General features: G+C 41.2%; 1 protein-coding gene across 2 annotated transcripts in view; it reads right to left on the minus strand.

The window, feature by feature from the left end:
• Window positions 1–10,926: 10,926 nt before the first annotated feature.
• Window positions 10,927–14,220, minus strand: part of adarb1 (adenosine deaminase, RNA specific B1) — a 130,336-nt gene continuing 127,042 nt past the window's right edge. For both annotated transcript variants that reach the window (XM_023951137.1, XM_023951136.1), the window contains 2 exons: window positions 13,899–14,077; window positions 10,927–12,538 (listed from right to left, as the gene is read on the minus strand). In XM_023951137.1, the coding sequence (XP_023806905.1) occupies window positions 12,362–12,538; window positions 13,899–14,077 (356 nt within the window). In that variant the 3' untranslated portion in view covers window positions 10,927–12,361. The remainder of the gene's footprint in view (window positions 12,539–13,898; window positions 14,078–14,220) is intronic.

Raw genomic sequence — 14,220 nt, forward strand, 5'->3', positions numbered from 1 at the left:
AAGTAATGTGCATCAATGCTTACTATTGGTGACCAGGATGCATTGGTCATTTGAAAAAAATGTAGTTAAATTTATAACTTATTTTTAAATAATTCACTTATGTTTTTATCATCGGAACTGAGTGGATTCAGAAATGGTTGTTGTAAAATGTTCGTTAGGTTTTTATTTCAGCAAATGAGTGACGTCATGTTCGCAGTTTAAAAAAAAAAAGTAGTGAGGTAAAAGCCAGGGAACGAGATGGTCCCGCTTTTATAGTCTACTAGAGGTTAGGGAGGGAATTCTGAAGTAGCCTGATACTCTGCTTTTCTGCAGCTTACCTTCGTTTCTTTCAACCTCCACCTGCTGCCTGCTCTCACAAAAGATCGCAATGTCATCTGCAAACACGACTATCCAATCCACAGAGACTCCTGTCTAACCTCATCTGTCAGTCTGTCCATCACCACAGCAAAGAAAGATGACCCTTGGTGCAGTCCCACCTCCATCTTCAATTCCTGTCACAACCGCAGAACATCTCACCACTGTTTCACCTCTCAAGCATGTCCTGAATGACGCCAATGTTCCTCTCTGCCACTCCAGACTACGTCGCCCAAACCGCAGCTCTTCTCTCTGTATCCTGTCATAGACTTTGTCTTGATCTACAAAAAACACGATGACAGCACCTTCTGATCTTCTCCGCTTTTCTCCAACCGTCCCCCAAAACAAAACTTGCATCTATGTTTCTCTTTCTTTGTATGAAATCCTACCATTGTTCACAAATGTTCACTTCCTGTATCAGTCCACCACCATGTTCTTTTCCAAAACTTCATTGTGATTTAACTCAATTCAGTTTTATTCCTCTGTAGTTTCTCTGAACATCTCCTTTCTTCATAAAAATGAAACCAGAGCACTTCTTCTCAATTCTTCAGACATCCTCTTAGCAGCTCTACCACCACCTCTCCTAAACTCCTCCATATACCTCCACAGGTTCAGTCTATACACATTGGGATTCCACAATTCTCAGTATTAAATCACACGTTACACCATTGAACCAAATTGTGGGGAAAGTAAATTGCTGCATCCCTACTGTGTATATTGGTGTATTTTTTACGTTGAAAGAGTTGATCAGTTGTTTAGCTAAATTTAAGAAGGATCATTTATTTTTTTGTTTTATTACATGACATGTAATAAGCTTCGTATAAGCCAATTGAGAAGTTTTTCTTATTAAAATATAAATATATATTTTTATGAATTTTCTGTTATTCGTTGTTTTGTGTTACGCAAATCATTTATTGAATCGAAAAGAAAAAAACGTGAGCCAAAACTAGAGGTTTGAACCAAATTGTGGGCAAAGTGGATCGTCGCATCAATGATGCCTAGATTCTCACTGTAAGAACTTTTGGGCTAACTGACCGAAACTTAGTTTATAGATGTCCTAATCACTTTTTTTTTTCTAATTTCTCCTAAATAACAGATAAGATCTGAAGACTTCTTGTTTTGAATTTACGGTTACAGTAGGGGTTTATAGCTCTCCTGACACAAGTTGTATATCTATATAAACCTCTTTTGTATTTGAGGCTTTGCTCTAAGCCAAAGTCATTTTCGTAAATGTGTCTACTTTTAATATTTTTTACGTTTGTAATCAGTCTGGATTTTTGTGTTAGGAAGACGATAATGATGAGCACAGCTGCATGTGAGCAAATCAGTGTGTGGAGATGTCAACCTGAGTTTAAATTGAGGAAAACGAGAAAACTGAGACAGACTAAAAACTTGATCAGACTGACTTTATGCCTGTGAATTTGATCAGTCATGCAAACTTACAATTCCATTATTTATAGTTGGAAATATCGATACAGCAGTTTATGACAACTGCAGCTGAATAATCACTTTATTTTGCACCATGAAAAGGAAACAAGGACCCCAAACCCCCTGCAGGATAATCACAAACACACACAGACACACAGCTAACATCGGCGATCTTCATTTTGACTTTTCCAGTGACAAGGGCACGGAGATATTAGTCCTTGTTTGCACAATTTAGCTATTCAAATATCCTGGTATACGAGAAAACGGCTCCTGAATGAGAAAATGACTGGGTGATTTGTCATAAACCTACTCTTTTATTCTTTCCCACACTTCTACACACCAGTGGTGCACATACACCCCCCTTTCATGTACACTTCCACACTTAAACGGTCGATTTTCCACAGACACACATACAGAGATGCGCACAAGACCAGAATGCTATTATAATGCAATCTGTGAAAACGGTGCCAATTTTGCCACGTAAGTCAGAAAGGTCAAACCGCAAATGTCAGCTATATTTTTTTTCTCTTTTATTTTAATTATTCTGTCAGGTTCAAAGAGTCTTCATCAGAACTGAGCCGTCCTGACAAAGGAAGGCCTGAGCTCACAGATAAGCTCAATCTGCGTCTCCTCTTGACACTTTCTTCTCTATACTTAGCCTATCTGCTCTCCTCTCACACACAGGATTACCACTGAGTCAATTACAATGTTGCACGGTGCCAAAGAGATGCTTTTGCAATTATCGACCGACCGAGGATGTGGAGTCAATTCATTTACACTGCGCCCCCGTCTTTATGTTCACTTAGAGTTGAATCAATGCTGATTCCACATATTGATCGTCCCAGCAACAGGAAATGGCTTCCGTGCCAATCACAGAGATCGGTCAGAAGGTTCCGCTGAAGGAGGTGTGTTTGTCATTGGCTTGGTTTCCAGTAAATCAAAGACTAACTTTTCCTAATAATTAAAAAAATAATTTAGACTTAATATTGCTGCATCCCCAACTCCATAGGACAATTTTCTTTGGTACAAGGAATTTTATACAAGATTTATTTTGTAAGGGGAAAAACTAAGTACATCAAAGTTGAAAGCACCCTTTGTCAACTTGGTGGTCTTTTTGTTTCTGATCACATACATTTCTTCAAAACAATTTTTTCATTAGACTTTAGTTTGAGATTTTGGGCTCTTTCATGAAACAAAAAAAAATGAAAAAGGGTAATTCTTTCAGGTTTTGTGGTGTTTGAACATCCAAATACATTTTTCCCAAATCTAAAACCGCTTCAGGAATCCGTGACAACAACAGTGACTCTAAAGTAATCATTTATAGGCAGTCATTTGGCTACAACATTGGTTCATTTTCAGCTTAAGTCGAGAGTTTTTAATTTTCTGTTGTAATTTATTAAGTTTGAGTCCAGTGAAATTTGGTTTTATTAAATTTCATCAAATTTTACTGAGAGTACATTTTGTCCAATTTTTTTCAGAAAAGAAATGTAAAAAATATATTTGTTCTAAAATATTGTACAATGGAGTGTAAAGGCCAACATAAAAGAAGAAAAATAAACATATGACAATAAGGTCATAGCAATATGAGAAAAACAGTTTTACAAGAACAAACTGCACGAGAATAAAGTCGTAAAATTATGAAAAATTCTACGGGTAAAAGTGACACAAATAAGACAAAAAGTTAAATTTTTATAAGAATCAAGACGGAAGGTTATGGGATGGAAGTCAACATTTATGAGAATAAAAGTCACACAATTACAAGAAAAAAAAACTTAACATTATGTGAGAATAAAGTAATAAAACTATGCGAAAAAAAACACAATATTTGATGAGAATAAAGTTGTAAAATAGTGAGGAAAAAGGCAAGAGAGCCTCATCAATGATTTTGTTGCATTGTATTGTGTCGTGCACACGTGCGTTCCCCTCAGTTCAGTGAGTCGTCACAGATTTTTGTGCGTTCAATTTTTTTATTTTTACAGTTACATTTCAGTGTAGCAGTTACAACTTTTCCTTTTTCTTGCCGACGTGATCACATTCAGATATTCATGATGCTGTTTCATCAGCGATATGTCATGCCTGATGTTTCTACAGTCTGTGGTCCCACTGCTGCTAATTATGCACTTTTACTTTGGCAGAATCCATCTGTGCTGCGACTCACTGTGTGATATGAAGCTCATCCTTTGGTTCTTCCCATTTCATCAAGCATTCCACTTTTTCTCTTTTCTGCGGGAAGATGGCTTTAAGCTAAACTTTCTTTCTAATCTTGTTTTTTCTGAGCAGAATTCAGTGATACGGGTAAACATCAAAACTCATAGTAGTAATAACCCAAACAAACGTCATAAACAAACGTGACTCAAGTCCAAATCTCACCTGGTGACAGCAGAAACCCTGAAGATCAGTCAGGACTTTACTGCAGCCTGGTGTCATGTGATGTGAAGCCCCTGCAGTGCATCAAGGGATTTCTTTTTGTCACGAGACATCGCTTTTGAATTCTGTAAGTTGGTGATATCACTGAATAAAACACACACACACTCATACTCACACACACACGCTCAGGCACAAGGTCGCAGAGGTACTCTAACCAGTGAATAACAGGAGGCTGGAGCCAGCTGAGGTGGAGACTCTTCTTGCCATGTGATTCGCCACATACATCAACTCTGTTGAGCAGAAAATTGAAATGGAAATGTGGGCCTTGGAGGAGTGTGGCTTCCATTTACCCCTGGACCAGAGCTAATGATTTGTCATTTCTCTCAGGGGCACAAATGGCTGCCCTCTCCCTCACAGTCTGACTGCACCAGAAGCCCCAGGCGCCGTTCTCCAGCACCGGGCCTTGGACCGGCACCGCTTTCCAACACACTCATGTCTACTAGAAGAGATCCGCTGACATGTGGGACCTAATTATTACTAAACAAGCAGCCCGAATTTGCACGCACCAAGTGGCCGGTAAAAAATGAATTTTGGGCTGAGAGAGCAACCACTCACCAAAAATGATGACATCACAGAGCGAGAAACAGAAAATAAATGGGACCAAAATCTCTTATATGGATCAAAAAATAAAAGTCAAAATCTACAAACAAAACCAAAACACACATGTTCAGGACATCCAAAAGAAAATATTAGTGGATGGCTATAGGGCCTATGCCTTAGGGGCCATTTTGTGGCAAAGTGGGCAATTTGTCGATTTTCACATTTTACCACAACATGGGATGGAGAACTTTTGCTTGATTGACAAAATTTCACACCCAAAAATATCCAAATCACCTTTAGTACCTACTACAAATTTAAACTCCTCCTAGGGATTTCAATCTATTGCCCCCTGACTCTTCAAGCATCGTTTGGAAGCCACTTGAGGGAAAACAATGTAGGAATTAGAAGTTGTAGATTATAAACGGCGTTACGTGGCGCACTCGCAAAAGTGGCGTTCCCCTTTGCTTGCACATTTTTTACAAGACTATAGTGAAAATGTAATACATGAATGCTTTGCTCAGGCTGAATGAAATGATATGACATATGACATAAAAATATTAGGAATGCAGGCGCGGTTAACAAAAAAACACTGTTGTCAAGGAAATCCAAAAACAAACTTTTGCCTATTCTTCTGAAAATTACACAGTCCTGTTCGTCACCCCCTGGGCAAACAAAACATACAATGGTTGCTATGGACATAAACCAACAGAAAAGCCACCATTTTGGACCAAAAAATTTGGCTTTTTCATGAATTTGCAGCTCTGACCAGGGTGGCAGACGCAGAAGAAGAGGGTGATTGACGGGCCTGATGGAGTGGCTGGTAGCGCCTGTGGGCTATACAATGCCGCTTACGGCTTTAATTCCAGATTATTTCTGGAAAATGTATTGACAAATAACAAATTAAAACCAAAAGCCAATAATCAATAGAGATAGTCAATAAAAAAAACTTTGAATGTGAAGACAGAAACTCAGCTGGCAACTAAAGAAGACATTCAGACATGTTTCCGACCATAATTACATGACAATATCTACCATCCCAATCTTTGGAAAACTTCCACAATCTTCTTTTTTACAACAGTTTACCAACATCCTCTAGTTCTTTGTCGTTGTACTGGTAATTTGAAGAAAAATATCAAAAAGACAGATTGGACATGGTCATCGTTGAACAAGTACCTTACTTGTGAAGTCAAAATCCTCTTTCAGTCTGTTGGAACCATCAAATATAGAGTTTCTACATTAACAAAAATAAAATAAAGCAGAGTTAAATCAAATCTTGACAAAAACTGTTATGTTTGTTAGTTTTTCACTATTCATTTTGAACATTAAAACCATTGGATGAAAGCTCAGGTTGTGAGTTGGACTGATTCTGCCGCGTTTGCTGTAAAAACCAGGAAAAGAAGAACTAAAGGGAAACAGACAGATTTAACATTTGTTTGATCAACTCCAAGGGGTATGAGAACTTTAAAGAAAACTTTGGATCATTTTTTGTTTAACAATTTCTGCTAATAAACGATTTAATTGTGCATGGGAGCATATACACGCAATAACAATGAAGGTATTATGACTTCATAATTACTTTTTAGAAACAGATTTTCTCGCAACAGTTGGTCCGTCGCTTTTTTTTTTCTTAATGCCAGCTGCTTTAAAGTCAACAAGATGCAAGCTCTGCTCTCACTCACCGGGTGACCCGAAGATTAAAACCTGGAATAAAATTCATGAGACGCCTCCGCCTGACTAATCCAGCCTCACCTTGAGTCTGATTGACACCAAGAACATTTGCAATTTGTGTCTGCAAAACTGTCCTGTCAGCCCACAAAATAAGCTACTCCAGCAGTGATGGGAGACGACAACCGAAAATCCATTTGAAATGTATATTTCCCACTTTGGCTGCTAGCAACCCTTTAGAATGAAGCCCTGTGATGCTAATTAGAAGACAAGTTTTTCGGGATGAAAGAGCCTGGTGTCGTTTTTAAGCATTAAAGACAATAAAAGAATGCATTTAAATTAAAAAAAGACACATGGACACCGTTACGGCCATGGGTCTGAGTCTGTTTCTGCTGCCTTTGTTCCTCATCCTGCACAGGTGTTTGACTATTGGAGGACAGGCATATAGGATCCGCCATTTAGGTGCTCTGTTGGTCTGCCTGCCAAGTCCAGACCCGGCGCTGCCAGTGACGTGCGTTAAGGTGAGGCATGTGAGGCTAGGCCTCACCTGTCATAATCGTGAAAGGTAAATTAAGTGAATTTTATTTTCCACTGATCAGTGTTAAATATACATTTTCAGTCAACTCAGTCACATGTTTTCCACAGTTTCTGAGGTTAAAATCGCTGCAGCCCTGCCTATTCTCTGCTCCAGCTGCAGGCACTCGTGTGTTTGGTTCGGCTTTATTTTTCAAACTTACACTTACGCTCATGCAACAGCACATTTCTCAGGCTTTCCGTTATTTTAGTTGTTATTCTTTAAATATACAGTATGTTATAATTTGAATCCCAAAACCGGTTTTGTCTCCCCTCTTATTTGTTACAACCCAGAGCCAGTCGTAACAGACACACGTGTGTTACCTTTGAAAGAAAAAAAAAAACCAGTGGAGTGGCCGGGGTGTTTTTGTGTTATGCTTAAAAAAACTGCAGCTGATTAAGTTCTGCTGCTTTTATTATGTAGAACAGGGGTGGGCAACTCTAGGACTCAAGGTTTGATGTGTCTGCATGATTTTTTAGACATCGTCATCTACTTATTGCTGATTTTCAGGATCAGGTGTGCGACAATGACAACGTACTACGACCACACAAAAAGGCCAGTGTGTTTAGGTCTCTGGTAAATGTCAGTAGGAATCAGTGAAAAAGATTTAAACCCAAAATGTTCATTTCTGGGGTCACTTCCAGCTTGGTCAGGTGAACACCTGGGGGGGACAAATGCCCTGAGTGTTGTTGAAACACGGAATACCATGCCATTGCAGAGCCAAGAATTCCATAACAAATTTGAAGACCCCGCCACATTTAGCTTTGACCACAAATATGAACCAGTGGATGGGATTCATGGAGACTCACTACCAAATTTCTGATTCTGCCTAATGTTTCTGGAACCAGACTGCTTACTTTTATGACACAGCTGGGTTCTTTTTTTTACATTGAAGCGAATGGAGACCAACTTGTGTTACGAGCCAATGGAGTGCTCACTTGCTGTACTCACCTGGGTGCAGTTAGTTTTTCTCTTTAACCTGTTTTGAGAGGGCAGTCCAGGTGTTGCCCCTCAGTCAAGATCTTCTCCACACAAACCACTTCAGACCACTGACTTTATATGAGAACTTGACTGAGTGGCCCCTCCCACCTGGCATTCCAAACAGGAAGTACCCACTGACCCCAGGAAGTCAAATCCTATAGGCTTCTATTGAGAAATAAACAGCAGATACTAATTCTATTTGCCAGAATAGCCCTTCTTGCTCTGATTCCTAATGTTCTTGCTCTTTCTTTTTCCTTCGGCTTTTCCCATCAGGGGTTGCCACAGCGAACAAGTCGCATTGCAAACTTGGCAATGTTTCATGTTCTTGCTAATTCACAATTTTTTTAATGATGTTTTATTTCTGTCGTAAAAGTTTATTCAAGTTATAGACTGACCAATCAGATGCCTCATTTAACGTTTGACAAATTTCATGTAGCTTGGTTTCAAGCGGTAGGGGTGTAGATTTCCACAAGAGTGGTTGCCATGGAAATGATGACTGACTTGGACCAATCGCTGCTAACCGGCGTCGTCTGGCTCCAACAAAGCGACGCCCATACTGCGAAAAGATGGCGCCTGAATTGACTTCATCTGGAAGGAAGCCGTTTTCTAAGGTTGACGTCCCACTCCTTCAGTCCAGTTCTCTTATCCACAGAAATAACGACTCACCACATGCCAAGCGTAAACTAAGAACTCTTTTATTTTTTTGTAGATTTTGTATATCTATATTCATTAGGTTCTTTTCTACAGAGTCCTTTAAAAGTTTGTCATCATGCTAGGTGCAGCTTCAGTGCTGGTAAGTACATGCAAGGTTGTGGTTCTTGTTGGTGAAGGATTTCACACACAGGACGATTGTTGAGAGAGCAGAAACCCCAGAAACGGTCATTAAACATACCCAAAACTACAACCCCTTCAACCCTCACTGTGGGAGGGGCCAGGGGGCGCACTGACCATCATCAAGGATTTACAAAGGATCAAGCAGAAGCAGCTCATTTCTTGCTGTGCTAGTTCAGTCCGTCCACACCGTTGACAAGTTTTTTTTTTTTAAAGCATGACATCATCAGTTGACATCTTTAGTAGAAAGAAACCTTAAAGCAGGCAATCTTTACGAGGACATGTACAAAAAAAAAGTCCTCAGACAGCTTTGTGGAGGGAGAAGAATGACAAAAAAAAAGGGAGCAGAAGGGAAAAGTGGGTCAAACTCCTGTTTGTGACGGGCTGACGTTAAAGGACGGTTCAGGAGTATTGCTCAGGACTTTGGTTTGGGTCAGTTTTGCCGGCAGCAGGTGGGGACGTTTTCTGCTAATAGCTTTTGTCCCACGCTCAGGTTTTTAAGTCCAAACTACCAAATAGAAGTGAAAAATCGACATATTGTAAATGACATCAACAAGTGCCCGCTGGTGGATGCCACTTCAAGCTGAGGCACTTAACAGTGCAGGTTTGTTTGCTTTTTTTCCTGTGGGTTTGTCGTCTTTTGTGAACGTGTGGCTACAGTGGAGATGCAGGACTTTGTCATGACCAGGGCAGTGAAGGTGCCGTGTCCTACGGTGGCCCCGGTGAGTCACAAAGAACCAGAAGAAGAAAACAAAACAGGACATTTGTCACAATTCCAGCATCAAAGGAGGGAAGAAGTTTGCCATAGGTATTTGTCTTTTTTGTTTTGTTTTGTTTTTTTACACACAGACACTACACTGCGGCAAGAATGATCACAGGTCACAAGAAACACTGACTGCTCACAGACGGCTACAAATGCAGTGGAGAAAGCATGAACGAACAACGGTGGTAAGAGCAGAACCCTGACGGCACACATGACAAACCGTATTCCAAAATAAATCATCATTAAGAAAATAGTCGGGCAAAAAAACACACACATCGATCTTTGGTGAAAGTCGGTATGCTTTAGGACACTCAAGCACACTCCCGTTTGAACCCTCGGACAGCTGGAAGCGGAAACCACCGGTGTTCCTCGGACTGGAGTCCGGCAGACGGAGGATATGCGACCTGCCGTGTTTCTGCAGCAGGGCGGGGAAGGGCGGCGTAGACGCGACATCACGACGTTTGGTTGTAAACTACTAGCCTACAGTGTTCTTCATGCAGGGACTGCATATTCACCAGGAAAAAAAAGGGGCTTTCTGGGAGATTGTGTGTAGGGAACTGCAACATGTTTGTGTCTCTACAGAGGGCATCGTTTTCATGAAAATACGTTCATTTATGGGTCGTGCTGCTACAGTACATCTATGAACAGCGGACGTGACAGACGAGTGCCACCAAAGTTCTAGGAACAGTTTCACTGCGGGACCACTCCAGAAGACAAACTCAAAAGAAGGTTATCCCTTCTAACTCCCCCCCCCCCCCCCCCCCCCCCCCCCCCCAATAAAATAAATCTAGAAAAAAGAGATTCAAAGCTGCCTGTGGAGGAAGTTGCTGGCATTCATTCAAACTTTTTCGCGGATGGACGCGTGGAGTTGACCATCGCGTGAGTTCTGCTCTGCAAGCCTCTCAGTTCAGTTTCCATGCAAAGCCTTGGCTCGACACAAAAAATAAAAAAAATAAATAAAATAAAAGTACAACGTGCAGCGCCTCGCCAAGCTCGACCCAAGACCCAGGCGGCGGAGTCCGCACGCGCCCCCCACCCTGCGGTTCAAGTATGAAATGACAGTGACTGGAAATAACGTACAAAACAAAAGCTTCAACAGTTGATTAGACTTTCAAAATAAAATTACCGTATGCTAACTTCTTGGGTTCTTCTATTATCGGACACGGTTGTGTTTGTCTTACATGTTTCGACGGACAACATGTAAGAAAAACACAACTGTGTCTGATAATAGAAGAACCCAAGAAGTCAGTTATCAATCCAGACGCTATGAACCTTACTGAACTAAAATTATGCTAAACTAGCATCACAACTGCTTTTTTTTCTACTCCATTTATCCAAAAGGTGACAATACTTAAGGTGACACTTTCTTTTTTTTTTATACAGCGGCTTAAAAGAGATGAATCTCATACTGTGACGCACAGAATAAGTTCAAACTAGTTGGTTATGAATTATTCAAGTTAGATTTCCTTATCATTTACCAAGTGTACTTATATAGTGTAAATGTTTAGGTCCTTACACATTAACATTAGTTTTTTAAAGGGCCAGATGCCAAAACTTAAGTAAGTACGCACAAAACGGTGCAGATTTTATGCTTTTCTTTGTGTGTTTTTGATGGCTGCCATTAATTGAACGAGTGCAAAGACAACAGAGTGAGTGTATTCAGGAGATGATTGAGCGAAACTTACAACCGCGCAAGCGCAATGCTAACTGTGCGACCCCACGCTTTACAACTGCACGGTTGCAATCTGTGTCAATGTGAAAATCACTGCATTCGATCACGTTTTAACCTACACTAAATCCGCCTTTTTTATTTTAAAATCAAAAAACTGCGCGGCTTCGCACAGTTAGCATTGCGCTTGCGCGGTTGTGAGGTTCGCTCAATCATCTCCTGAATACACTCACTCAGTTGTCTTTGCACTCCTTTAATTAATTTCAGCGATGAAACGCCACGAAACGGATAGAAAAATCGAATAAAATGAGCCGTTCAGTATTAATGTTAGAAATGTTCTCTGACTTAACCCCCCAAAAACCTTCAGCTGTCTTCTAAAAATGTTCTGAACTTCTAATAAAAATGAAAAATGTAAATTGAAAAGAATAATCGATAAATTAAATACATACATTTAGCAAACTATTAACTCTGCCCTAATTTTACAAATTCAAAAAGAGAAATACATATATTACAGCTCACACCTCTGGTTGTTTCATTCTTGAAAGGTAGAGGAGGGGATTTCGGGTTGATTGGCGGCTCTGGAACAAAACTGCATCCGTGCAAAACAGTAGTAGATCTGGGTGTAAAACCAGGCTGTGCATGTGAGCATAACCAGACCTCAAAATGACCGACCTTCCTGAAAGAAAACTAAATGGCTCCAGAAATCTGGTGTGAGGATTGTTTGCACACTTGCATGCATCTGGGCCCTTTTTTCCCCCCTGCTAAATTTGAACGTAAACTGGATTTCATCTGGGAAAAAACGACAGATTTGTCATTTCAGCCTCCGCAGCATTCGAAACATTTTAGAGATGAAAACACAGTGATTCCAGTTTTTAAATTCAAAACGACATGAAACACAACGATCTCAAAAATTAAAATTCAACACGGAAGGTCAAAAATAAAAATCAAGGTGATGAGGGAAAACCCGACGCTGAGGTCCTCTGAGGAATGAGCAGTCTGAGAGGCGGCGCAGGTACAAAGTGCACGTGCGCTGCGATACGTCAGAAGGGAAACGGCTGGCAGAAGAAGGGTCTTTCTAGCTTCTGGCCTGGGTCTGGGTGGGAGGAGCCACCTTGGTCCAGGGAGAACCTCAGGAGCTCAGGGGGAACTGGTCTTGCTCAATGGGCTTTTTGACCCAGGCGCCCAGGCCGGCCTTGTGGAAGGCCTTGATCAGCGCCTTCTTGGCAGAGTGGTACTCTGTGGCGGCCTGCTTGGCGTCGTGGTAGGAGCTCGGCTTCGGCACTTTGATCCGCAGGATGGACGACAGCTGAGGAGGAAGAGGAGAGGTGAAGTCAACCAACCCGTAGAGGTCTTTTCTATGAAACAGCCAACGGAACAAACGATCCGCACAATGAACGCTGCCGCCACCGTCTCACAGAACAAACTTGCTTCAGACGCTGGTCTTTCAAAATAAAAGTCTTACATCACTTTTCATTTCATCCCAGAGATGATTGTCGGGTTGAAATCAGGACTTTGAATCAAGCCAGACAAGTTTATCTCATGCCAGATTAAAATACAAACTTCCATCTCTGGAGTGGAAGCAAAGAAAATGTTTTTATGTGAGTTGAAGCATTAGGACAGTCTTTACGAAGCCAAAGCCCCACATTAACATCCTTCCTCCACCAAGCTCCACGCTTGGCCCCATGCAGTCAGGTGGTAAGATTCTCCTTGAACATTCATCAAACTCAACCACCTCAAGGTGTGATCTATCGCTCCTCAGAACGCCTCCCCATTGTGCCACAGTTCACCGGCTCCCTGCTTTACATCCGACACCAGTCACCATGGCGGTGCGATCTGTGCTCACGTGAAGGCCAGCAGAAGCCGCAGCTGTCTCACTTTTCAATAACACTCACTTCTTTTCAAGCCTTTGGGACACAGAATGCATCCTTTCCTGAAACCTTCATAACTGATGAAACAAAGTTTCAGACAGCAGAGATGACTCGGCTCTAATTGAAGGTCAGTTCTCTCAGCTGTGACTCTCTTTTCCTCACGCATTTGAGTTTTCATTTGACCACTGATCCAAAGAGGAGGATGATCCTCTGTTATTTGGAAAGACTTTCTCTTTAAAACCCCCATCATCTTCACTCCGATCATCTTTTGTTCTGTTTTAAAGGCGTTCCAAGTGGTCTTTTAATTACGATCCTGCTGTTTTTATTGAATCAATAAACCCGTGTCGTTTTCTAGAACATAGTGTCTGCAGAGCGGCAGAGCATTTGCCTCCCAGATCCTGTTGGGCAGGATCGTCTGTGTGGTGTAAGCCCTTCCCCATTTCCCATAATCCCTTTATGTACATAAACATATTATTACACAGGTGCAACAAAAAAGGCAGCAATATTGAGCCAGATACCAGCTCAGACCAGGAAACGACTACAAATGGATGCATCATAATAGAGCTCCGTATTTTTAACATAACTAATACGATCTTTCTCAAACAGAATTTTGTCGATTGATCCTGGTTAACGATTTGAACAAAGAAATGCTTTAAAATGCAACTTTGAGCTAATTTTCTTAATAAATGTCCTGTATCATGAGAAAAATTCTACAAGAACATGCTAAAAAAAAAAAAAAAACACTATAATTTCCTGTAAAATCGCTGTTAAGATCAACAGCCTGAAGCTTTTCTGTACCTTGCAGTGGAGTCGCACCCAGCGGCTGTAGAGGGTGTGCTTGCACAGTCGGGAAGCGCGTCCCATGTCATCTTTGCCAGTGGTGGCGTTGATCACTTCCAGAGCCTGGTCGCCCACCGTCCAGTTCACGCTGAAGTTTGGCGCCTTCCCGGGCTGCCTGGCTTCTGCATTGCTAATTCCTGAAACACAGGCAGAAAGCGTCTGTGTGAGGAGAAACACGACGTGTCCAAGCGTCCACAGCGTTCAACGAATTCTTCACTTGTGTTAGGTGGAAAACATGAAGGCAATTACCCACACAACCAGGACATCTATGAAAAGCCGT

This window comes from Oryzias latipes, chromosome 21 (genome assembly GCF_002234675.1).
Source record: "Oryzias latipes chromosome 21, ASM223467v1".
NCBI classification, from domain to species: domain Eukaryota; kingdom Metazoa; phylum Chordata; class Actinopteri; order Beloniformes; family Adrianichthyidae; genus Oryzias; species Oryzias latipes.